Source organism: Primulina eburnea, chromosome 4 (assembly GCF_022965805.1).
Source record: "Primulina eburnea isolate SZY01 chromosome 4, ASM2296580v1, whole genome shotgun sequence".
In the NCBI taxonomy this organism is placed as follows: domain Eukaryota; kingdom Viridiplantae; phylum Streptophyta; class Magnoliopsida; order Lamiales; family Gesneriaceae; genus Primulina; species Primulina eburnea.
This window is the reverse complement of record NC_133104.1, coordinates 6,577,997-6,590,649: the sequence shown is the minus strand read 5'-3', so window position 1 is coordinate 6,590,649 and position 12,653 is coordinate 6,577,997. Positions and strand designations below refer to the sequence as shown.

General features: G+C 33.1%; 1 protein-coding gene across 1 annotated transcript; it reads left to right on the top strand.

Annotated features, from left to right (window-relative positions):
* The first annotated feature begins 3,072 nt into the window (after positions 1 to 3,072).
* On the top strand, positions 3,073 to 7,437 carry LOC140829743 (gibberellin 2-beta-dioxygenase 2). The gene is made up of 3 exons (XM_073193044.1): positions 3,073 to 3,512; positions 6,044 to 6,404; positions 7,026 to 7,437. Exons 1-3 carry the CDS (start codon positions 3,130 to 3,132, stop codon positions 7,275 to 7,277), a joined length of 996 nt encoding a protein of 331 aa, XP_073049145.1. The 5' UTR covers positions 3,073 to 3,129; the 3' UTR covers positions 7,278 to 7,437.
* The last annotated feature ends 5,216 nt before the right edge of the window (positions 7,438 to 12,653 follow it).

The window sequence follows — 12,653 nt, the reverse complement described above, 5'->3', positions numbered from 1 at the left end:
GAACCACATACATGCAAGTTATCAATTTTTTTATTGTATTTTAGATAATTTATTTTGATGCATTAAATGCATGATTTTGACATGAATATATGTTTTTATGACCTGGTTCATTAAGACTGCAAGTTATAGGGCGTTTAGCAGTATTTCACGCTAGAATGAGGAACAAAGACCGGGGACAGTTAATGAAAAATATTTTCTTAAATGATTATTTTAATTATTTAATATATGATGCAATTGATATGAATATTTTGAAAATGAGCCCTTTGCAGTATTTTGACACGTTGAATCGTATTTTTGATTTTTAGCAAAACGGAGGACTTTTGAGGGTTCGATTAATATATTTGAAAACAAATTTAAAAGAAATATTTTACGAGTGTGTAATTGGGCTTAATGGGCCTATTTTAATATATGTTGGGCCTAAACTCATACTTATCCATATTAATTTTAATTGTAGCCCATTATGCGTTAGTTGTAACAAACCCTACCTCCCAAAACCCTAATCACTCACTCATTGCATTCGGCCATCCCTCTAGAATCCAAACAGTAGCTCGTGGCATTTCAACATCCGTTGTGCTCGGTTTTCTCAAAAATAATTCATAGGAACTCTCATCATCTCTCCGGTGCCCGTTCTACTCAATCGTATCAAGGTTTCGAGTGTAAATACGCAAAGGCACTCCCGATTCCATTCTTTTCGCATTGATCACAACATAATATGTGTTTTGAAATGTATTTGCATGATATATTGTGGTTATAGTGTTATGCATTGGTTTTACTTGAATTCTATACAAAAATACGCAATTTTCTTGTCATGTTTTTCACGTTTCTTGACTTGTTTTGAGGGGGGCTACCATGTCTCGAGGTCTAGGAGTGATTTGATAGTAGATATGTAGGAACATGTGTGCTTTTCTTGAGGTCGATGCAAGTTTGAGGGAATCAATCGACTCCCGTGTTTGTGGCTCGGTTTTGGAGAGTTGGGTAGTTCACGTGTGTTCAAGGGCATGGGGTTGAAGGTCATGGCTAGGGCAGTGCAGGAAGGTTTGGTTGTGGTCTATGAGAGGTTGGTTCGAGTGTGGTCGGGGCTGGTTGGGCGTGGTATAGATTTTAGCTTCAAAAGTCGATTTTGGGATTTCTCCTGCAGGGTTGGCGCCGCAGCGCTACAATGCCAGTGCCTAGGCGCCAGTACTATACATGTATTTTGCTAGATTTTGTGGATATTACTCGTTTTGGGGGGTTCCAGTAAGTTACACCGACATGTCTGTGGTTATAAATGGTTTAAGTTTAGTCACACGGGGTTTGGTTAGAAGTCGTTGAACAATGGTTAAATTGGATCAAGTCTCGGGTTAATTCGGGTTAAATGGGACTCCTGTCTAAGCCCTGCAACGAAATTTATAAGTTAATGCTAGGATTCAGGATATGTTTAAGGAAATGACTAGAAGTATGTCTAAGGAGTTTGATAAGTTTGAGCGGGTTGAGTAGCAGTCCTGGTAGTACCCTGATAACTGAAAATGAATATTTAAAATGTATATGTTGATATAGGACATGGATTTTTACATTAATACTTTACAAGTGATGAATATGATGACATGTTTTGATGGAGGTGAGTTGGTTGTGACTAATACGAACACGAACATGTAAGGCCAAGGCTCAGTGGATGGGTAAAATTGTCGATGATGTACCCGTGGCCGGGTACTGCGATTATATGTAGATGAATCCATCGAATTAGAGCTGGTGCGAAAGTCACAACTAATTGTCTGAATTCAATCAAGAAAAAGAATATGCATATGATGATACCATATGATATGATTTGATACGAATATGTTTACGTTTATGTTCATAATTTTGAAGATCATGAAAGTTATTTTCTTACAGTATTTTTCACTGTTGCATGATATGTATATGTACTTGTTATAACGGTTCAGGTGTGTTTAGCCTTTAGACTCACTAGGTGTGATTGATGCAGGTGATCTTATGGTTGAAGAGATTGGAGGCGCTGAAAACTGAGTAGGATGAGCTGGAAGTGCATGTGAAAAAACCCGAGGACCTTGCATTTCTTCCGCATAATATAATTATGAGACATGGGTTTAAGCAATATTTTTAAATGATTTTGAATGTTGTTTTACGTTGTTGAGTTATCATACTTTTGGTATTACACTCGAGTTTCTCTTTTAAAACAGAAGACTAGGGGATTTATTACATTTTAAGATTTTGTGTAACTGCATTTATTTTTATTCAGTGATTGGATGAATTTTAAAACGACTGATTAACTTATTTAAATGTTTATGAGTGTGTGTATTTTCGGTCATAGCTTTAAAAAAATATTTCAGTAGACTTTTAAGGAGCAGACGTTTCATAAATACTGCTTTCGGTTTTCTTAAAGCAGCACATCACCACAATCAAAGAATCTTTATAAAAGAATAAATTACATACTCATCTTCCTTATATTCATGTATTCTCTGCCATTTCTTATGGAAATAATTTTTTATCAACTAATTTATTCAATTTTAGATATTTGTAAGTTTTTAAAGTTTGATTTTTATGCACAAACTTTTAAATTTTGATTATTTTGATCCAATTTTGATGCGACATCGGATAAATCAACAATTTTTTATATCATGTTATTATTTTTTGGTTGCATGTCAATGTTTTTTTTTGTCACTTCAGCAATAATAAAAAAAAATAAAATAAAAATTAATATATTAAAACCAAACTTAATGATAGAGAGCACAAAAAAAAAAGTTGAGTGAGTCTTACGTGAGACCGTCTCACGGATCATAATCTGTGAGACGGATCAACCCTACTCATATTTATAATAAAAAGTAATATTTTTAGCATAAAAAATAATACTTTTTCATAGATGACCCAAAAAAGAGATCCGCCTCACAAATATAATCCGTGAGACCGTCTCACACAGGTTTTTGCCAAAAAAGTTTTAATACACAAATGCTTTAATAAGTGCTAATTCAAACATGCTCTAATAATATATATATATATATATATATATATATATATATATATATATATATATATATATATTCCTAACGTTTCCACTATCCACAATCCACTGACCTTTCTTCTCTTTCTCCATTTTAAGAACACATAATAACAAAAAAAGAAAACAAGATTTCCGCCATGGTTGTAGCCAATCCAAACCATCACAGAGCAGAGAAAATAACGGAAGACATCCAACTCCCAGTAATAGACCTTCTTTCCGACCCTTCACAATCCTCAAAACACATAGTGAAAGCCTGCGAACAGTTCGGTTTCTTTAAGGTCATCAACCATGGCGTGCCGCCGGAGATCATTTCCCGGATGGAACAAGAATCCCTCGACTTCTTCTCCAAGCCCGGGTGCGAGAAACTCCGGACCGGGCCCGCAAATCCTTATGGCTATGGCTGCAAGAGTATAGGGCTGAATGGAGACATTGGAGAAGTCGAATACCTCCTTCTGCAAGCAAACCCTCATATTGTCTCTCAGAATTCCCTCTACATTTCTGGTGATCCCAACAAGTTCAGGTACCTCTTGATATCAGACATATTTTGTGTTTTTGTACTAATAGTTTAGATTATATGCTTGCATTTATTACATACATACACATATACACACACACACATACATTTATATATAATATATGTATGTATGGAAATCATGCAAGGCATGGTTTTTACTTGTGAATCAAGCCATAAATTAAGATAGCTTAACAACAGCTGTTTTGTGATTCTTTGTGGTCTAGTCTGGTTAGAAAATAGATAAGGTGAAATATACTCCACTTTGTTTATAAATAATCCGTGTCAAACAAATACATATCTGTATATTATTTGACCATTAATTTTCGTTTCTTGGTGAGTAAATCTTGTATACAAAAGTAGAATTCCCGATTGTATCGTAGTTCCATCGAGTGGAACAGATGATTTGATTCGAAATCGAATTGTCATATAGGGGAATATGGTACGGACATATATAGACAATGGTTCTTGGATGGATGGATGTATAATTTTTGCACAAGATTATTTAGGGAGTGTGGAATCGGAACAAGGTTGTCAATTTGGTTCCAAGTAGTCGGAGTTTGCTTAATTGTTGGACAGATTAGGATGCCAACGTTAGACTATCTCTTCTTGTCTCCCTCGTGTTTGGATACTTATCCCGGAATCCACTATATTTGCCTCTCCCTATGAAAATGAAAAGTTAGATACTATAGGTGTAGCTTAAGCCAAAGCTCGATTAAAGATATTGCGTTTGGAAGTAAGGATTTGGATTTAGAACTCTTAATCTTCGGAGAGGATCCGATGGATATAGATTTTAAATTCTTAATCATAGCATTCTCGGATGGATCGATGTAAGGATTTGAAATATTTGGATTTGAAATTCTTGATCTTTGCATTTATTATTTAATAACTTATAAGATCTTTTTGGGAGAAATTTGCAAAAAAAAAAAAAAAAAAAAACATTGGTCAACTATTTATTTAAGAAAATCATGGCATCCTCAAATGTATTTCTAATTCACTTTTTAAATGAGACGCTTCAATCCAAATATAATTTTAGATTGTTTTTGGATAGAAGGATTTGGATTTGAAATCTTTGGTCGAAATTGATCATATTTTAAGTGAATGAATTTCAAATCCTCTTACTTAAATCCCAATATTTTTTGTCGGGCCAAAACCAATTATCTCAAATCTTTTTGCATTAGATTTTAATTATTTTTTTCCTAAGAAAAGTTATTAAAAATCTCAATTAATCATGTCATTTCAAATTTTTGCAAGTCCAATTCTCAAATGTATGTTACAATCCAAAATATCTACAAGTTATAGTACATTTGGGTCGATTGTTTTATATTTGACAAAAACTTGTGTGAGACGGTCTCACGGGTCGTATTTGTGAGACGTATATCTTATTTGGGTCACCCATGAAAAAATTTTACTTTTTATGCTAAGAGTATTACTTTTTATTGTGAATATGGGTAGGGTTGACCCGTCTCACAGATGATGATCCATGAGACGGTCTCACATGACACTCACTCTTTATATTTAATGAAATAATTTTATTAGTTTGGTTTAAATGTCTGGATCAAGTCTCCCCTGCCAATAAGTAAAAGATACAAGTCAATTCCATATATTTTTAAATAAATAACAGCATGATTCGATATTCAAATAATTTACATATATCCAAACACTTGGTGTGAATTTAAATGATATATTTGAAAATTTTCTACGCCTAAATTTTCTATTTAACTTGTCTGAAAAAAAATTTCCTTGTAAAATATATGTTTATATTAACATGATTCCTGATTTCAAATTCTCACTAAAATTAAATCTAGATTAATTTAATTTTCCAAGTCAGTTAGATCAATCTTTATTTCCTGACTTCTTTTTAAATAAAAATGGTGGATTTAGAAATTCTTCAAATGGTAGTGATTTGATGATATTCTCACCCATTTTTTAGGAAATGTAAACCCATTTTTAGGAAATGTAAAAAATGCTTCCTTGAAAAATAAATTTTTCAATGACGTGAAGGTTGTTTATGTAATATTTAAAATATATAAGAAACTCTATCTGTACGTAATTTTTTTTTCCGTTCCGAGAAAACACACAAAATGCACTTCACTCTGCATCTTTCGGTACCAACGACCAAGTGCTATGGATAATTTCCTCATGGAATGTAGACTATAGTATGTATATGAGATCATAGGAGCTCATCCTCCCCGAGAATGGGGACGGCATCGCTAAGATCCAACGAATGAAATTTTTTTCGTTTCGTGTTACACCTTTGAAATATTATACCTACATTGAATGTATACGTCTCCCAAGTTGTAATGAAAGTGCAGGAATAGGAGGATAATAATGTCTTAGATTATACTTAAATGACAAACTTGATGAGAACGACTAGATTCAACGTACTTTGGTAATCTCCAATTTGTGTTTAATTTTACAATAATTTTGTCATATTTTTATTATCTTATTATTCAAATAGTTAATCGGTTTGGAATTTACATGTCACCCGCGTAGAGATTGAAACTTGTCTCCAAAATTTCATGTTTTGAATAATATAGATGTGCAGTGAATGGATATGTAGAAGCACTGAGGAAGTTAGCATGTGAAATCTTGGATCTGATGGCACGAGGGTTAGGATTAGGGTTAGGGTTGGGTTCCCCACAAGTCTCAACCTCAGTACTGAGTGGTCTTATCAGGGATGTTGTGAATACTGACTCACTCCTAAGGCTAAATCACTACCCACCCGTCGAAGCAGCTTCCAAGATCGGGTTCGGGGAGCACACCGACCCTCAGATCTTGACCCTCCTCAGATCCAACGGCGTGGGGGGCCTCCAAATCTCCCTTGAAGATGGGGTGTGGATCCCAGTAAACCCACATCCTGTGTCAGCCTTCTGCGTGAATGTGGGTGACGTGTTGCAGGTACTTCTTGTAATAAAATATAATATTGTAGTCATACATTGTAATCATAACCTTTATTTGAAAAGTGGGATCGACTTGCGTTGACAGATAGATATGGTGGAACTTCAGAATTCAAACTGAAACTGTAATGTGATATCTCATTCATTCATCAAGTTGTGGTCTTTCATGGGCTCAGAGTTTTCAGTACTGGTCAGTCTACTATGGGTAGGGGGGGGGGGACCCCTTTTTATCAGTTCTCATCCAATGGTTGAGCATGTCTGGTCAGCTTTTGCATGTGTCCACTTGGATTTGACCCCTTATTTCTCGTTCTTTGCTTTCACATCTTTCTTTTACTTTTTTAGCCTGGCCAGATTTTTTCAACTTTGCATGTTCCTTATTCTGAGATTTATCATGGGTTATTAGTCATTAGATATATATTTTTGCCAATAAAAATTCTCATCATTTAGAAACGAATATGCATGTGGTTCCTCTTCATATTTGTACGAGTAAATGGTTGAATGATCATTATGTTGCAGAATATATCCAGTATATATATAGCATATCTAGCTAATTAACAATATTGCATGTTTATGTCTATATATATATATATATATATAATAGTACTTTGATGATTTATTGAAGGTGATGACAAACGGGAGGTTTTTGTCCGTAAGACATAGAGCAATGGTGAATTCATTCGAGACGAGAATGTCGATGGCATATTTCGCTGCCCCGTCGATGGATACAACCATATGCTGTCTTCCAGAGTTGGCCACACCACAGAAGCCTTCTTTATACAAAACCTTCACTTGGGGTGAATACAAGAAAGCCGCGTATACGCGAAGATTAGGGGATAGTCGTCTGAATCTTTTCAAAATGAAGCAAGATGATTGATCAAACTGCCTCTAAAGGAGAACATGATGGGTTATTAATGTTGTTTTTATGGATGAGATGCATGTTTATTACAAGTAGTTACGCACTTTTTTATTATCTAGGATTCATTCTACGCCTGCATGTACATAAATGCTAATGAATTATTATGATCATATTATATATATATATATATATATATATATATATATATATATATTTTGGGATCTTGAAAAATTTTCATCCAGTGACAATGAATGTGGATCGATGTGGTATTTGAAAAATCATACAAATCCATTTGAATTCGTAAGGATCATGCAATATTATACATGACCATAAGGTACTGGTCTCATTTGGCTATATGTAGATAATATTAAACTTGCAATAATCGGTAATAAAATGTTGCCATATGCTAGCAGTAGGATTCACGAAATAGTAATTTCATTGACAACTTTTTTTCATGTTATATGGTGACACTTAATTCCTTTCAAAAAAGAAAAAAAAAACTTTAATCGATTATTTTCTCTAATATTAATCTCTCCTAATTATTAGGGGTTTGCAATAGTCGGTTCCATTTGGTTTTGGTAACTTTCGGTTCGGTTTTTCAGCTTCCCATTTTTCAAAGAGTAAGTCTCATGTGAGACCGTCTCATGGATCATAATCTGTGAGACGGGTCAACCCTACCCATATTCACAATAAAAAATAATACTCTTAGCATAAAAAGTAATACTTTTTAATGAGTGACCCAAATAAGGGATCCGTCTCACAAATATGACCCGTGAGACCGTCTCACACAAGTTTTTGCCATTTTCAAATGCATAATCCAAAAACCAATCAGTTCATTTTTTGTTTGATCTGGTTATTTTGTAATACGGTTTGATTAGTTCTGTTTGTTTTATTTGGTTCAATTATTAAAATAAATAATAATTTCATACATATGTTTTTATAATAAATTCTTACTTGAAATTTGAATATTCTTTGGAAATCTTTAAAACTATCAAAGATTTGATAACTAAATCACGTCGGCCATTCAAAATAAATCTAATCAAAATATAATAACATAATAAAATGATTGAAAGAATTTATTTAATAGAGTAGGTCTCATGTGAGACCGTTTCACGGATCTTAATTCGTGAGACGGGTCAACTCTACGGATATTCACAAAAAAAAGTAATACTCTTAGCATAGAAATTAATATTTTTTCATGGATGACCCAAATAAGGGATCCGTCTCACAAATATGAACCGTGAGACCGTCTCACACAAGTTTTTTCCTATTTAATAAAGTCCAGGGTCATTTGAATGGGTGATATTCCTTTTAACTATTTTAACATATTATATATAAAAATTATAATTATTTTAATATATAGTACATGTAAAACAAACGGTTGATTCTATTTTAGTAAAAACTTGTGGGAGATGGTCTCACATGTCTATTTTGTGAGACATATCTTTTATTTGAATCATCCATAAAAAATATTACTTTTTATGTTAAGAGTATTACATTTTATTGTGAATGTCGGTTATTCGGATCATTCATGAAAAAATATTATTTTTATGCTAAGAATATTACTTTTTATTGTGAATGTCGGTAGGGTTGATCCGTCTCACAAGAGACCTACTCTTCGATTTTTCTGGTTACTTGACTTAAAAATCGAAAATTGAACCGAAAGACTAAAAAGACCAAAAATAAAAAGACTGAATTAAACTGATTAGAAACCATGTAAATGAAACCAAATAAACCAAAATTTATGACCTAGTCTTCAATTTAAACACCCCTACTAATTATAGCCTAATTAGGAAACTCCTTTGCTTTTATCCAACCTACCTTTTGTGTAAAGATTTATCAGTCTTGAACTCTTTAACATCCACCAGAACTTGAATTAGTCAATGGGATGTGATGGGACCCGCATACTATATGATGAGAGAATTTTCCTTGGAACTCCAAAATTTTAGTCTCTTGAAAATGAAAAATTTCGTGACCCTAAAGTTTTAAAATTACAACGATATCTCATATTCGATATTTAATTATAATATTTTTCCCATCCAACTTAAAAAAAAAATCGCATAATATTACTCTTGGCGATAATGATAAAGTGTAATGATCTACACATGTTATATGGGTACAATTGGAAGTGAATTAGGATGATTTTAGTGGTTTAGTAAATATTTACAATTCCTAATATCTGTTTTTGGTTGTATAAAGTAAATTGAAGAAATAGAGTCAAAAGATTAAAAAAAAATTATATTTTGGTTTTTTAACTCTGTTTTTTCTAATATTAGTCATGTTATGAATCAATTTGGAGTTTTAATACATTAACTTGTATTTTTTCGATTTTAATCCTTTTTTTTCCTAAATTTGAAATTGTCAACCGGAATTTGTCTCGTCAGTGGCCGAAAATGCTGACATGGACTTTGGTTTTTCATGTTTTATTTTATTTTATTTTCCTAGGTGATTTTTTTAATAAAAAAAGCTACTTTCACACCAAAAACCGGAATAATTTCAATTTCAATAAGAAGAAGATTGAAATTGGAAGAAAAAAATATATGTTATTGTATTAATACTGTAAATTAACTCATAATAGGCTTAAAATTGAAAAAAATATTATGAGACAAAAAAAATTAATTTTTCAAATTTTTTTTTTTAAAAGAAAAGAGAAGAGAGATGACCTATGTATTTCCCTTTACAAGCCTTGCACTATAAATGACGGTCAAAGTTTATTTAGTGGGAAGAACACTTTGGAACCAATTAGAACTCTTCCACAAGTTCTAGGTACTTTTTTTAACACAACTCAGACCAAGTGGAGTGGCAAAATATAAATTCAAGGAAGAAATAGTTCTTATTTTTGTATTACACTAGCTAGAACGAAATGCAGATACAAAATAGTTGTGGTCTCGCACCATGGCGATTGACAACCTTGTTGCTGGGTGGATGTAGCTCCTTGGACCAGGTACAAGTTGCATCATATGGTCCGTTTCATGAGCACCCATAGGTCCACTCTCTACATCGGGTGGCCCAAGAACTGCAGTCCCCTTCCGTTATGTCTATGGCTCGTGGAAGGGGAACATACTACTTAGTCTACAAGTGGACTGATGATGGTCAAGTAGATCGGGTGAGCTGGGTGAGCAATTTATCGAGCCGGATTAGGACTGGTTTGGTACGGTGTACCAATTTTTTCAAAGAAAACCGTATACCGTACTGCAAATTTTAGTACTGAGAAAACATATACCGATATCGTACCGAAATTTCGGTATACTGGCATTTCATTATGGTATATATTTCATACCTTCTTACAACATATTTGGTATACTGATTTTTTGGTACGGTATCGGTAACATCGTCTATACCGAAATCATATTAAAAAAATTGTCGAGTTCTATTTTCAACTAACCTTTGGAAAATATGAAGTTAGCTGGACCGATCTTTTGCAAATGTGAAGAAGTGATCAGTTTTTAGCGTATTTGGATCATTCCAATCCAATTATTTAAAAGATGTCATCAATATTCAACATAAGTTAACAATAATGTCTTTGACCACGTTTTGGGGAAACACAAAAACAAAACAAAAACAACCAATCGATAAATTATACTAAAACACCATAAAGGAGTACAATCATGTGATGGTTCAATCCATCAAACAAGAATTACTACTTTCAAATGAGAAGTACCCGAGGTTTCAAGAAATTGAGTATAGCTTGGACTTTTTGGCAAGATTCACACAATTGATAGAAGAACATACAAACAAGTTAGTTTTAGTTTCTTTTTATCTCCATTTCTACACATATAGCCAAAGGAAAATATATCTCAAGTCCAAAGAATTTTTTTTCTCGTGCATACATATGCTACGCTGAAGCATCATAAAAACAATTTAATAAAACAAATTCACAAAAATGTTGGTGCCAGGAAAATGGATAATTGGAATTTGAAATGATAGATTATTCCACTGAAATTTGTATATGATGATCAATGTCATTGCCAAATAATGAATTTGGAGACATCGTTGGCACAAAAAATGACAAACTGGAAAAGAAAAATACATAGATTACCTTAGAAACGTGAGTTATACCAACCAAATAAACATAGCAAACGCCACTTTCGGCAGCCGACTCACATGTGAGGGTCACTACAATCCTCGAAAGCAAATTCAAAACTGAAACAAAATTATATTTTCTGCACCGTAACACATTCAACTAAAGTCAATGTATCTAACTAAATCCATAATTTTCAAACAAAAGTCCAACGTCGAAAAAAATTACAAATTCATGTCTCAATACAACATTTTTTTTTAAAACTCCATCATCTCAAAAAACCTGCAAAATTAAAAACTAAATTTAGTTATAAATATAGTCTTACTCTTTAAGTTAGATCAAAGTGGAGGCAGAAAATGAAAAGTTAGTAGTGTCTTGAGTGGCATTTGCAGCTGAAAAAAGAAGTATTATAACTCAAGTTAGATTAATAATAACAATGTTAAATGACTTTAAACTTAATTAAATAATATACTCTTTTCAATTTCTTTATATAATTCAAGTTCATCATCTGTCGGATCTTTCCAAAAACTGAACTCCTCCGCTCTTAGCCAATCACTGGTATACACCAATGCCTCTACCATTTAGGAGTCAAATTGCTTCTAAAATGATCCACAACTCTTTTTCCCAAGCTAAAAGCAGACTCACTAGCAACAGTACTTGAGCATGGAATTGCAAAAATATCATTGGCAATAAGTGAAAAGATAGGGTATCTAGTTTCATTTCTTCTCTACCACTCCAAAAGATTGATTAGATCATTTTTCAATATCAACGGCTAGGTATTTATCCACTTCATTGGATATCTCTTGAAGTTTTTCTTCTTCGTTTTTTGCTTCCACGTCATAAAACAATTCATCACAAAGACCACCACAACTACTAGCACTACCGTCTCCACCATCACACTCTATTTACATATTTTGATTCTCAACATTCAATACATCATGTATTCCCTTGAACTCAATCCACAAAGCTACCGTGTTTTGTTTGACCTTAGCAATGAACTCTTGGATCCTTGTAAGAGTACCTCCAAGTTTTTTTATGCTGACTTTTATCATTTGAAGTTTATTCCTCGGGTCCAAAACATTTCCAATAAATATAAAAGGGTTCAAATCACCCAAATTCCCCCAATACTTGTCAAACTTGAACTTCATTACACATACTACCTTTTTAAGAGTTTGATCTGAATCATCACTTCTTTTTCTCCCAATCTCAACTTTTAGTGCAATCTATTTGCATATCCCTATTTGTTGGATGCTTTCATCGACCAAATTTCTTGTACCATTTTCACAATGCTTCCAAAATATACTAATGGACTGCTTATGAGCTATAGGAGGCTTTACTTTCAAAGATTTTCTTAATCGTTTTCGAGCTATAGA

What these genes read in the sequence shown, in the direction of transcription:
- LOC140829743 (XM_073193044.1), top strand. Translation starts at nt 3,130, where the DNA reads ATGGTTGTAGCCAATCCAAACCATCACAGAGCAGAGAAAATAACGGAA. An exon ending in GGTGATCCCAACAAGTTCAG is followed by an intron (nt 3,513 to 6,043) that starts GTACCTCTTGAT and finishes TGAATAATATAG; the next exon opens with ATGTGCAGTGAATGGATATG. An exon ending in ATGTGGGTGACGTGTTGCAG is followed by an intron (nt 6,405 to 7,025) that starts GTACTTCTTGTA and finishes GATTTATTGAAG; the next exon opens with GTGATGACAAACGGGAGGTT.